The following is a 14613-nucleotide window of genomic DNA, read 5'->3' as shown; positions in this document are numbered from 1 at the left end:
AGCGTCGCGAAAGCTCCACTTTATCCTCTATTAGGTAATGGTCTGGGGCAGCAGCGACTGCAATTGTATTAGCTACATGTCTGTTCAATGCCGTTATGGACGCAATGCAAACAAAACAAATTTTATGGAACAAGGGAAATAGCACGAGTACCGATAAAACGCCAAATGTTGGGATAATAATAGCGTTATGTTTTTCCTTGTGTTAGAGTCAATATTGTCTGCTTTTATAGAGTGATTGTACTTAAACAATGATTTACGTAGTTTTGATTTCGTTAAATCGCTAAACGATTGTTTTTTTTTTGGTAATTTACTATTTATGAATACATAAGATATTAATTGGACTTTTATTTATCCGTAAGTCCAAAAAACTGACGATTCTCAGGCACGTTACAAAAATAATTGAAATTTAAAATAATAAAAACGAATCATGAAATAACCTAGACATCTCAAATTTTATGTGACAAAGTCCATTTTACTCGATAACTAATATTCCAATAATCATAAACAAACATCAAAACTATGTCAGAAATGTAAGTTTACAAATTCAAATGTAATTGAGCGTCTCATGGGTGTAGCGACCCTGCTGGATCTGTTGGCACCGGCAGCAGCTGTGCTTTGCGGATTGTTCAAATATATTACCTACGTTCTACATGAGCACGCCCCTACCAAGTTGCTATGCTGTCGATGGTAACTTGAGGAAATAAACACTTATATTATCTTCGCTCCTATTAGTCGCAGTGTGATGGTTTATAGCCTAAAACTTTCCTCGGTGAATGGTCTATACAACACAAGAATAATTTTTCAATTTGATGCAGTAGTTCCTGATTTGGCACGGTCAAACAAACAAACTAACTCTTCAGCTTTATATATTAGTATAGAAGTATAGATATAGATTAGATAAAAACGTTTAATACAATTTAAAATTTTCTGGGAACCTGAAGTTCCCTTCCAACATTTAACAATTAAAATTCTAACATAACGAGCACAATAACTTCATTATTCGCAGCAATATCACGTGCATATCCTCTAAAATGTTAGAAAACATATCGTTCGTAACAGACTGTTTCTTTTTATTAGCAAATTAAAACTAACTAGGTATTATTTCACGTTTATTGCGCGCAATACAGTACAGAAGTTGAGACGAGGCGACGCGACGGCGCAATGAAAAGAAATGTAGCCAATAAAAACGAAACGAACCGATAAGCTAGTTTTATTGCAATCTTTAATCTAAATACCTCTGATATCGGTAGCCTGGTCTCTCTGTGTTATTCCTTTGACTAATCACTGCTATAACTGTGTGTACACGTAAGGGACCCATACTCTTTAAATGCGGTCTATTAATTGCCTCACCTATAAATTGTTTGCTCCAATGAGTTTTCCTTTTGCATCGACTTTTTAATACAGGATGTTAGAGTAAAATAATTAAACTGAAATAACTCTTAAAGAGTTTTATAATTAGTTTGGAATGAAACTGTATTGTATTTGTAATTCGTTAATATAGAAACTTGTGAAAATGTATTTTACCGTGGATTGTTAAGACTATTCTATTCATTTGCAATACCTGTTTCAAGCGCACTGGAAGTCACTAGTTTTGTAATCTAACGTTTATTAAGTAAAAATAGAAAAAAAAATAGTTTGACTGATTAAAGAAGTTGATGAATCCAAAAAAAGGAGAAAAATAGTTGATACCTTTCTTCCTCCTGTCGACGGAGATGGGCTGTCCGTCCTCCCGCCGCCACATGATCTTGGGCGCGGGGAAGCCGTCCGCCTTACACACCAGGCTGATGTTCTGGTTCTCACGCACCGCCACCGCCGACTGCGTACTCTCCTCATCCAAAATATTAGGTGGCACTGAAAGAGAAACGCAACTATACAAGTGTTCGTTTTAAAAAGTATTCTATTAAAGTCGTGGTGGCATTAAAAACCTGAGTGATATATAAAAGGAAACCCGGAAAACATTTTCAAGTCCATTAATAAACCCTTTCGCAGAAGATAAAATAAGTAGATTTAGAACACGTAAGCGGTCGCAAGTCGCACCCTGCAGCAATAAAAACAAGATAAAAACAACGTGCCGCGTTTAAAATGCAAACACGAGAAAAAACCACCGCTTTATTTCCACTTAAAAGTTTGTAGGGAACGGCCATATAAAAGACTAAGTGTTACCCGTATCGGTGATTTGGGACTGAACCACGCCTACACCATTTTATATATCTAACATTTCCACTGGGCACCAGATACGAATGTTATCTCCACTGAATTGTAACTGAGACTTTGGCTACGTTCCATATTTGCTGATTTTCAGGTCGGTTTGCAAAATTATTTGCTAATAACAACAAATTTGGTTGTACATTGCATAGACTTATTATTAGCATATTTTGGGAAGTAAACAATGGCAGCTGTGCAAGCGATGGTGCCAAGAACAGGTAAATGATTGATAGACTAGATTAGTGAGGCGACAGCGTGCAGCTCATAATACACCAATATGTATCAGTTTGCTTTCGAGAAGTAAACGAAACATTCCATTTAAACGTTAAAAAATGTTTGATAACGAGCATCAAATTATGATGTCAAACCCATCTTAAAATTGTTGCGAACTTAAAAACAAATAATGAAGTACGATCCTAAGTAATCATCCTTATAAACTCGCTAAATAATTTACATTGTCGATATAAAACAACAATTAAATTTTGCCAAAGAGTTTATTTCACAAAGCGATAAGAACCAAAAGAAGAAGCTATTACCCTTTTCAAAATGCTAAAGGAAAGTAATTAAAAGTTTCAGCGTTGAGCAGGATCAGCGCTAAACACCGTCGATATTTTCCCATTCTTGATTAATAAGTTTTTATTATATCCCGAGTACCTTCAGTTGTGAATAAAAGTGAATAATTAGAACCTAATGGTTTTAGAAAAACATTAGTTTAACGAACATCAAAGAAGGTAGATCAATTTGCTCTTTCAAATTAATTTATGTGTCGTCGTAATACAGTCTATATTTGTCTGCAACTTTTGGTTTTATAATCCATGAGGTGGTAGTGGCCTTGTGAAAACAAAAAACGATTTTGTCATCTGCGATCTTCTTAAAAAATTCTCTTCCTTTTTTACCTTAATACAATAAATACCGCACCAGGTACCAGGTAATATCAACTATCGCAAACCGACAGAGCAGTTTAATACAGCTGCATCAGTATTCGTCGTGTGTGATATAAACTACAGCCGTGTAGGGGTATCCATCGCCTTTAATCGCACGCTTTCGAGTACATCGACGCATAGTTTATCGTCTAACAGTCCCATAGGTGCCGGCTTATTGATGGCCTGTCCGAACTCATGTGGAACTACGTAGGCAGAATAGAAAACACTTTTTAAGATAAAGATATGTGGAGTTATGCGGATACGTTACCTACCTACCTGTAACTTTCTAAAAATATAAACTCTCGTGAGAACCTTTACATTGAATAATGCTTCCACAGAAAACGAAAATTTAAGCAAAAATCATAATAACACATTGAAGGACATCGTCAATAGAATACCTTTATACGGAGGGTGGCTGTACATGTCATTTTCAAGGCATATTTAGTATAGTATGAACTTTATGGTATTACAAATACGAGTGCCAAGTAATCAAAAATATTAAAGTCCACCGCCGTCTAGTTTTATTGTATGGAGGTTGACTGTGTCCTATCATTGAGACAAAAGACAAAATGAAAAAGTTAAATATGTTTCAAATTTTTAATTAGACCTAGCATGAGAAATACGTAATAGAACGGAGCAATAACAAGTAAAACGACGGTGAGGGCTGAAAACGATGATGACGACTTATAAATATCTAATTCTCGTGTCACAGTATACGTAATTGACCTCCTCCGAAACGGCTGGACCGATTCTCATGAAATTTTGTGTGAGTATTAGGAACGTCTGAGAAACGAAAAACTCCTCTATTTCCATTTACACCTTAAATCACAACTGTCGAGTAACACAGCTCAAAAAGATACTCCCTTACTTGTATGCATTACTCACCAACAACCTGTAGATACCCGACTTGGCTGATCATGGGGTTGGTGTTGACCTGGCACATGTAGTACCCGCGGTCCTCCTGCTGCACCTGACTGACGTGCAGCAGCCACGTCATGGCGTTGTCGTGTGACACGCTGAAGCGTGCCAGACGAGTTATCACGTGCCGGTGGATCGTCAGGATCATCTGACGGTCGATGTGGATCCATGCTACCTGGGAAACAATCATACTGTTAGAAAGATACTTCTGGAACTGTGAGGTCGACATCGTGCAGTTTCGATTCCATAAAGGCTTGTTCGGAGTCTGGGCGTTCTCCACAATACTATATTTTCTAATGAGCTCGCTGTATTTGTAGTGTGGTGAAATAGAGTTAAACTGATGATAGAGCTAGCCATAAACCGTATTGAGTAGTCGCATATAATTTGTGTCTGAAACCAAACTACCCAGTCGCAAAATGATTTTTCTGTTTTTGGGAATAATAGTTATACTTCAATAATACTAGTATTTTCACTGACTAATATCACTTTTCAGTTGTTTTGATCTTGTTAGTGAAATATGAGTTTAGAAGCTATTAACAGTTCATATTTCTGGTGTTAAAATAGTTCATCATTATTATCCAGTGAACGTATTAGATTTGTAATATTCACTGTTATGTTTAAAATATTCGGATATTTTAAACATCACAGTAAATTAATGTTTAAATTTGATTAGAGTGTTAAGGATGCTCTTGGGCAAACAACAACTGCACAGGGTTGATCGATCACAGGGAAATAAAATAATCTGAAATAAATTTAATATTGTCGGTGTATGATCATCTATGTCATAACGACTTCCTCCGACTTCCGCAAGGCATGTTAAAGGCACGCTCCTTGTAAAACATTAGTATTTAGCTGCATCCGGTTAGGTAAGGTTAGGACTAGTCAACAGTCTAACCGGATGCTGCACCTAGTTAGGAAAAAGCTAGAATGATGATGATGAACCGAATATGAACTAGGACGTCTTCGACAGGTAGATACTATAAAGGCTCCTATTATTTAAACCATAATATAGGACTAACAAAAATACAATTGAAATCAAAATGATAGGCAAAAAATCCCCAACAATTGTAAAAACATGAATACTACATACGTAAATTGATCAGAGTTCGTCCACCTCGGGTTATCATTTGAACGTCAATACAAGTGATATACAGAGCAAAGCGAGTTGTTTTACAAATTCCCTACCAGGTAAAAGCAATAAAACTAAAATAGAAAGTTTATTGCGGCTGCTTTTACTATATCCACGTGAAATTTATGCCGCTTCGGAGTCAGGTTATTGGGGGGGAATGGATTGAACTGTAGTATAAATTCACATCTAACTGGATCGGAAATTGAATTTAAACACACACCGCCCGCTCTATTATCTATTGGCCTGTGTGACCGATTGCTATCTTACTTAGTGGTTTTATTTAATGCTATTGTTGCCATTGAATTATGTTCCTTCCCTTTATTTGTTTTGATTATTAGAGAGTTTGATGAATAAGATGATAATGCACGAATTTCAGCCAAAATATAGATTTGAACTGAAAACTTTCATATTAAAGTAGTTATTGCGAGATACCTTAACTATGTTTACATATGGACTGGCTTATTGGTCTAGTGGTTAGTGGCCCTGACACCTTGGTTTTCCACCCAGGACAAATATTTTTTTTTTTTTCTTTTTAAAAAGGATTGGATGTATTCCTTTGACGTTATTACTAGAATTAAAACAGATGAACATGATATTTTTCTAATACGAATAGAAGAATATATTTATTAATGTAAGTTCCTACCAAGCTTCAATTACTTTACAGACTGTAGATTTAGACACAGGTCACACATTCAAAACAGAAACAAGATCTGCAATTTTTTTTAAAGACCAACTATGATCTTGCTATATAAAAGTTTCATCCCCAAACCAAATAAGTATCTAGAGTAGTTAGCACCACCTCTGCATGTGTATAAACTTTAAATCGAAACGAGTGCTACTCGGGGATACGAGAACAAACTACTTTTACTTCAGCAACATATCTGGGTACTTAATTTCCTTCGTAATTTGCGGAGTGTATAAAAGATAGAGCTTGTAGACAAATGGCCAGGATGTACTTATGTTTTATTAGAGTTTTGAAACCCACCAGTTTATAGCCATACGTGATGTGACTGACGTACTACCTAGGAACTGTTTACTCTAAATTATTGCTGGTGTTCATTTGTAATTCTGTGACGATATGGGTAAGGCTGATTCTATATACTAAAATGCTTTTATGACATAAAATGATATATCGAAGTAGAATATCGGTGTTTTCTAGTTCGGCCCTGTCCTTTGATTCACAGTTGTGTTGAATCCTTATCTCCTTAATATTTTCACTAACAAGAAACTCTACATTATTAAAAATTAGTTGAACCTATTAAAAAAACCTCGCACTACAATAATAAGCATCATTCAAAAAAAAATGTATATACAATACAAAAGAAAACATATACATACAAAAAACAGGCAAAGCTAAAGAGTAATTTTGCAAAATAACAAAATTTAACACAACAAATCTTTCTGTAATATAAATGAAGCAGCCGTATCTCATTAAATTTCAAAGCTGACACTATTAGTCTAAATTGCTTCCCATTCTTACTCCAGAAACTTTGATAACAAAAGAGTAATTAGTCCATCAGTTACAACAATTGACTCGGAGTTTGAACGGGTATAATGTTGTTCTAATAGTTGTGCGAATAACTGTTACCCCTCCCACCCCGCCCACTCACCCCCGTCCCGCGCGGATCACATAGCTCCTAACATGCGATCAAGTAGGTTCATTGAGTACATGTATAATATGAATATTTGAAGAAAAAAATATATTTAAAAAAATACTTTTCTATTTAAAATTCGTTATTTAAAGAAATGTGTTAAGAATAAATAAAATCGTGACGCAACTTTATATTTTGTACGCAGTGACTTTGATAATTACATTATAGTGAGCTCAAAAATAAACTCATTAGACCGAGTCTATTTAAACTTCTTGTCAGTAAAAGAAATTAGTTTTTCGAAGTCCCTAATTAGCACTTATATTTTATTTACAACTTTAGTTCACGAGCACGTCCGCTGAGACGACTACTTAAATATTATTTTACAGATAGATGGACCGAAACAAAATGTTGGAATGGATTAAACTAACGCGAAAGACATACATTGCCTAATACAAATAGCAAATACCCAAACAATACAAAACAGTGGAATAAAAGCCGTCCGCCTAAATCCGAACTCCTAAGCTGGAAATCTGTTTCTATAATTCTATAGTCGGTAAGCACAGGCGAGATAGACAAACAGATAAGACCACCAACAATCCTAAAACCAAACGACAAACTGCGAAACTGGCTTAACCACGCATCGTTGTTTACTCTGACGGAGTCTGCCGTTAAATTCGAGAGTCGCCGCAGACGGCCCCGCTGCCGCACTGCGGAACACTCGATACAGTGCATATTTTACGAGACCTGACTCAGATACCCCCTGACTCGCGATACAATCGGAATTTTAGTTCCGTTGCTTACTTATTTATCTTAATTATCGGACCGGGTACGTTTGTGAGGCGACGATTGCAAGAAACGGTGGTGCAATACGATACTGAATTATATATGTGTAATAAGATCGGAGATTTTCTATCCTTTTGTTGTTCATTTTGTTTACAACAGACCGATATTACAATAGGATTGGCTTGAAAATTTCCCTTTCTTAGAATAGAAGTCATTTGTTACCTAGTATGTAATGCCTCCCAGAGTACGCATAATATTTTAGGGAGAACAAAAAATGTTTATTGTTTATTGTGCAGTAGACATCGAGGATGGTACATTATTTACCCAGATGTTCCTCCATCTGAAAACTGGTAAATAATGTAGCCTTCAGTTCTTGGACTCATGAAAATATGCTCCAAAATCTGTCCAAAACTTACTTAAATCTCGTGGAGTCATCGTTTTTGCTTTTAAATATACGAGGAATTAACTATCTCCGTTAATACCTAACATGTGTCTCTCAGGTCCTTGATTTTCTTAATAAAAGCAAAGAATATAATGTCATAAAGGTAAACACGTTTACAAGGAACTTCAAGTTTTGGCAATTCCCATCAAATATGTAATCAACCAAATCAAGACTCAATTTAGAAACTTAGCAGCAAAATTTGGATCACAAAGCGCCACAGTTAGATAATTCTCGGTCGAATTAGTCGTTATTATAAATCAATGCTTTTCGACCTCTGCTGCTATTAAGAGCAATGGCGGAATTGTGATTAAGTGACGTCATAATTTATCTGGCACAGTTCCGGGTATTAATAAAGTGGCACCGGCTGCGAGTTTCTACTCACCTTCACTCTATTAGCTTTCAACAAGATGAGTTATAGTCTATTGAATATCAGTAACAATGTTCTTGTGAATTTTGTAGGGGAGTTCAAAGTTCGCCGAAGTTGGAGGGCGTTGATTGTAAGATACAACTTGTACTTGAAAGGAACATCAAAAAGTTTGGTTATTTGCATAACTTGTTACTTTGCTTACTTTTTATGTAAATATGAGTATGGAGAAAATACATCTTTACCGAATATCGAGTACAGTTTTAAAACAATTTCTTGTTAAAAAAAGAGAAGTAAAGTTTAAAATAAATTAACTGAGCAGGTTCCTCTTGGGTCAGAAAATGAATAATATCAGCTGCACTGGAAGTAGCATTTAAGTTTTTAATAATAAAAATGATATTTTATACATTATGTTCTTAATATTGGCGCCCGACGTGGGACGTAGATATTTGAATCTTCCTTCGCGCGTACATTGTCAATGTGGGCGTGTAGCAGTGTAATTGCATTACGCTCAGCTTTTGCGTGTTGCATGCAAAATATTAAAATTGCCGGGTAATTTTCCTTTGCAGATAAAGTGTTGACAGACATTTTAATGAGTTTCTTCGCAAATTGACTCGCTGAATTCCTGTTTTATATGTTAAAGTAGCACAAATTTTAATGTAAAACAAATTCTGGCTCCGCACATTTTCAGGAATAAGTTATAAAATTTGTTAGATAAATAAAGGAAGCAAAACTTACAAAAAAGAAAAAAAAACTTCAAAAATAATATTTTGTTCTCCAACAATGATAACATTTCTCAAACTTTACCACACAAAATCCACCACTTAATCACATAGGAAATGGCACGTGAACAAACAAGCTGTAAGGGCATAACTCCGTGAAAACTTGGCACTTGCGAGCCCCGCAAAGCCCTTTAAGCCTCTTTGCCTCCTTTTTATATCCCCACCACATACTTAACGGCAATTTGAAGCGTGCCTTCATCCAACGTTACTTTGGCCCGTTTGCCCGTTTGAGCCCGACCACGGCGACGCTCCAATGTTGTGAATTCGGAATTCGAAACTATTGACTTTTGAAATATTAGTTTTGTTTTGTTTGTTGACAGTAGTAAAAGTTTTGTATCCGGTGTGAATTTATCGAGAATCGCCTTTTATATATAGACATCTAATGGATAAGGCTGCTTTTACCTGCGTTCATTTACAAGTTTCTGTCATGTTTATTCTAGTTTATTTTTTTTATATTTGAAGCTAGTACTGGAAAAATCGGTGAAGGTATTTAAAAAAGAATAAATGTTTGTATACCTAAATAAAAAATGTTATTTCACTTCAAAGACGATGTCTAAAATAAAGGAGTCACGTTACTCTGAACGTGTAAACTCATTTATTAGGTGCAGTCCAGACGATCGGGCCGCAACATGTTTGCTTTCCAAGTATTTGCTCGCTCGTCGTGTTTGTGTTGTGTTATCTTTAGAGCCGCCACCGCTGCCGCCGCTCTCGTGCCATCCGTGTGGGGATTAGCTGAAGTTAGTCTTAAGATTATTTGACGCTTCTCAGACACTTCATAAAATGAGGTTGTATTATGAAGTTAAGATGAAAGTATTTTCTTTTTATTAAAATAATGATTTTTATTGTTTTAATTAGTTTAGGTACTACAAGGTACAAGACTCTTGTCCCGTGCCGCAACAGTCTCTATCTATATCAAATTCGAAAAAAAAACGGTATTAATTCGAGTGCGTTCCTTCGTCATCATATATTACATAATTGTTATTTTATTAGAATCCTCTCATTTTTACGCTATTTGAATTTGATTGCCATGTCACTACTCACTATAAACTATAAATTATTTACTACGAGAAAAAAAGTACATAAGTTCGAATTCGAATACCCAATACGTAATCGGTCGCAGGTGCAAAGAAACAGAAGAATAAAAGTATTTCCAAATATCACTTAAGGCCCCTACATAATCTCGCCGGTTATATACTGGGCCCGGACCGCCGCCTAAGGTATATTTGATTAGGGTCCCTTGGCCCTATGCTCATACTGCTATTTTTATTTCCCTCCTATTAAATCGTTTTCCAACGATACCTTTTGTAGGATTCCGATTTAATATTATTTTAAAAGCGTATTCGGTTTTAAATATCACGTTCGTAATAATGTTTCAATTTTGTGGTTTCACCGATTTGTATTTTGTATTCTGTTACGTTTATTTTGTCCTGGTAATGATTGATGGTCTAAAATCATTGTTAAAGTTCTTTATATGGAGGAGGAGCTCGTGGCTAAACTACAACTGCACAAGTTGATCAACCACAGGTTAAGCTATACTGATACGGTCGGTCCTTGGATGGGTGACCATCCAAGTGATAACGAGATTCTCCATATTTGAGAAAGCTCCTTAGATTGCAGGTCCCGCCTGTTATTTGTACATCTTTGACAGTCGACGAGTCGTCAGAAGCCCGAAAGTCTGATAACCCCTCTAACCAAGGGGTATCATGTTGCTCAGGTTACTAGATTGAGAAGGTCAGTTAGGCAGATGCTCCTTGTAAAACACTCGTATTTAGTACATCAGGTTAGCCGACCGATGCACGATGATGATCAATTTCAAAATTCATAACGATATCATCAAAACGTTTAAGCTTGCTTGTGTGTCTAATCAAGTTACAAAGAGTGAAGAAGATTTTCGAATAAAAATCATATATTGTAACTTGTGGCATAATAAAAATGGTCGTCCATGAATGGAGCACATCTGGGCATAAAAAATTGTTGAACAGTTCAAAATCTACGTAATTTTTAAGGCTAACCCTAAACTTACTTTCTTTGACCTAAAGACGCATGATCTGCAAGAAAACAAAAATCTACAAGGCAAAATGTAAGAAACCAGCTTTCCATAATATATTTCACGCGTCGTACCTACGATTATGCACAACACGGACATGATACGAAAACCAATAATCGTGGCACATTACCCGCTAATTGAAATGTATTCATTGTTAGCACACCGACGTTTTATAAACACGCCGCCGATGTCCGTGAAATTAACAAAATTGATGTTTGCTATGTAATCGACCGTATCCCTGATACCCATCCAACTATTATCCAATTAAACTTTATTTCCATCGAATTTTCTAAATGCTTTTAACTTTCCCTTTTTGAATTCATAGCTTTTTGGAACAGCATCATTAGCGTTGATTTCGTGTTAGGGATTCGAATTATTCATCTAAAATCAAATCAGAAGTTTATGGCTCCCTAAAAAACAACTTACCAATAAATCCCCCCGAAACTGTAGTCGGAAAATTAAACGAATAAACTGGTAAGTAACGAGACATAAACATTGCTGGCATACATCAAAATAACATCTTACGATACCAACAAATCTTCAAGTAATATTTGAAATAAAGCTTCAACAGAGCCTTAAAATTACTTCAAAATTCAAAATTACCCTCCACCGCTCAAGTATTTACGAGGCGGGTGTTACAGGATAATAGGGATCGTAAAATAAAATAAATAATTAGGACTGAAGCACATTCATGAATAAGTTAATTGTTCGCTGCAGGGGGAGCTCCCCGCTTAATTACGGACAGGAAATATGACACTGGGAAATGATTGGCTGTAGGATGCCGAACTAAGAGTTAAATTCGTGTTTTATTTGACAGAGAATTCTGTGAAAAGAAGCTCACTCAAATTATTCTGTGGATTATACTTAAACCACTTTGTTACGGGTCGATCATTCAGGATCATGAATTATTCCAAACGTTGCCTAATTAGTACTTGGTAAAGCATTGAACTGCGGTGGCTTGGAGTATCTAATACTAATTATTCTAGGTAACAATAACACATAATGCGGAACTCGATTAATTCTCATTATAATTTAACTCTTGCACTAGTGCTCCTGGTACCAGAAACCTGAAAGTCATTTGACAAAATGTAATATTCTTAAAAATGGTCGATATTTGTGGTCTCGGCAGCCCGGAGACTTAGGAGTCGTCCAGTTGAGTCGTGATGCTCTGACAAGTTTTAGTGAGCGAGGTTGACAGAAATAATCCGACGCCATTGTTTAGTTTTGCTCAATATCTGAACTTGCTGGAGCGTGGGCTCTGTCTAAATTTATATTAAGAAAAGGATATTTTTTCCCTTGGGTAGTTTGAGAATTGCTGAATTATTTTTTAGTATAAAACAGTTTTTACGTTTATCTGTAAATTAATATTTTTTCCCTAAAGAATTTCGAAGAAAACTCACAAATTAAAATATAAACAAGTCATTCTAAAAAACGAAAATATAGGTAAGGGTATTACAACAATAATTTAAGTCACAGAGGATGAACAGAAATTCATCCTCCATGAAAAAATCAGTTTATCTGGCTATTAGCACGGTTCGTAAGATTCCGTTTTATAGCCAGACAGATGGACGTCTAACGGACGAAATCTGTATCACAGTGTTCCTTTTTCACCTTTTGAGTATGATACCATAGAAAAGACCTATTACTAAAAAACTACCTTCAGTGGCTGCCGTAGCGCCACATTCCAAATAATATTCGTATAATGACAGTACAATTACGCACAGCAGGTTCAGCGAGGCATGTACGAGTGAGCACATTGACCCGACTACATCCTGCTACATATATTTGCAGGTGCTCCAACACATAACTGTCGTCGACGCAGTTAACTTGCACATCCATTGTGGCGAACAAGACAATGTACTTAATGAGAGCAGAACATGGAAAATTAAATTGATATACTGATGTAATAAACGGAATGCGTTCCTTTGTTCATTAATTGGTTATCAATCAACGCGAGGAAACGTGTTACGGAAACGAATGACGTATTTGGAGAGAAGACTTCGGGTGAATATGGAAGAGATTTTTGTTAATAGCGAATATTGTGAGAATATTTGGTGACGTTATGTAAATTTTTCGATTTTTATATCTATAGTTTGCGTCATTTAAGATTGAGAGTTTGAATCCTCATGAAGATGCAAAATATGAGATAAACATCATGTTAGAATGTTGAAGGTCTTTTTTATTAGAACTGTCTTTGTAAACACAACGTCATAGAAATAAAGTAATGGTATTATTAGGTGAAATGGGTCACGCATAATACGCTTTGTAACTAACCTTGTAAACAGTTCATAGCAATTGGGTCCCTAATAATGACCTAGCTGTCACTTTCCTTTTGCCTTACCGCTGAGATTCATGTACATCGTGCTCGGACGTTTTCCTAATTATAATCTTTTACAATCATACTGGTGTTTGAGTTTCCATCCATAATCCATCAGGTTATGGGCCCAGAACACCGAAATCTACACGGCAATCGCAATATTTCCCGTTTAAACACGAAAGTAGAAGAAAAATAAAAACAAAACTATAACCTCTACGCGTGAACACGAAAAAATGGCCGGAAATGCTTCACCCTTGCAAACCATCGAAAAACTCAAAGGTATCGATAATTATTCTACATGGAAGTTTTGCATGAAGATGATATTAATTCACGAGGACCTGTGGGACACTATCGATGGTGAGCAGAAAGGAACTCTGAGCGATGCAGACATGAAAAAATCGCAGAAGGCACTTGCAAGAATATGCCTGTCGGTTCAAACGAGTGCATTCCCCCATGTCAGGAACGCAAAGGATGCACGTGAGGCGTGGAACAACCTGAGCAGAGCCTTTGAGGACAAAGGGCTATGCCGAAGACTAGGTCTGTTAAGAACGCTATTCAGCACAAAATTATCAGAACATGACAGCATGGAAAGCTACCTTGGCAAGCTGCAGGAGCTGTCACAACAACTGTTTGATATCAATTCACCTCTGGATGATGAATTCTTGGCTGTCATCATGCTCAGCGGGTTACCAAGTAATTATGATCCGCTTATTATGGCACTTGAAAATTCAAACTTAAAGTTGACTAGTGACATGGTCAAAGGCAAATTATTGCAAGAATATGACCGCAGGAATAAAACTGAAGATACCAAGGCATTCGCAGCAACCAGAAAAGCACCAAAATGTTATAAATGCAAAAGGACTGGACATTTCATCAAAGACTGCCCGAGGAACAACGATAAAAAGCCAGAGAAAGATAAGAAAACAGAGAAGGATAAACCTCGCAAGGATTCATCCAAGGCTCTCTTAACGGCTCTCTCCGTCAGCTTCCAGCGTGGTGTGTGGTATGTGGATAGCGGTGCATCAAACCACATGTGCAACAACCGGGAACTCTTTTGTGATTTTAGTGAAGTAAGTGTGTCTCAAGTGACTGTTGCAAATGGTGAAAAATT

At 36.3% G+C, this 14613-nt stretch overlaps 1 protein-coding gene across 1 annotated transcript in view; it reads right to left on the bottom strand.

Annotated features, from left to right (window-relative positions):
- Positions 1-14613, bottom strand: part of LOC113502562 (lachesin-like) — an 85218-nt gene that overhangs the window by 21970 nt on the left and 48635 nt on the right. Inside the window, exons 5-6 of the mRNA XM_026884175.1 lie at positions 4014-4221; positions 1690-1851 (exon numbers count right to left, since the gene is read on the bottom strand). Of these exons, the coding sequence (XP_026739976.1) occupies positions 1690-1851; positions 4014-4221 (370 nt within the window). The remainder of the gene's footprint in view (positions 1-1689; positions 1852-4013; positions 4222-14613) is intronic.

Source organism: Trichoplusia ni, chromosome 17, assembly GCF_003590095.1.
Source record: "Trichoplusia ni isolate ovarian cell line Hi5 chromosome 17, tn1, whole genome shotgun sequence".
Taxonomy (NCBI): Eukaryota; Metazoa; Arthropoda; class Insecta; order Lepidoptera; family Noctuidae; genus Trichoplusia; species Trichoplusia ni.
The sequence above is the reverse complement of the archived record's forward strand: the minus strand, read 5'-3'. Positions and strand labels throughout refer to the sequence as shown.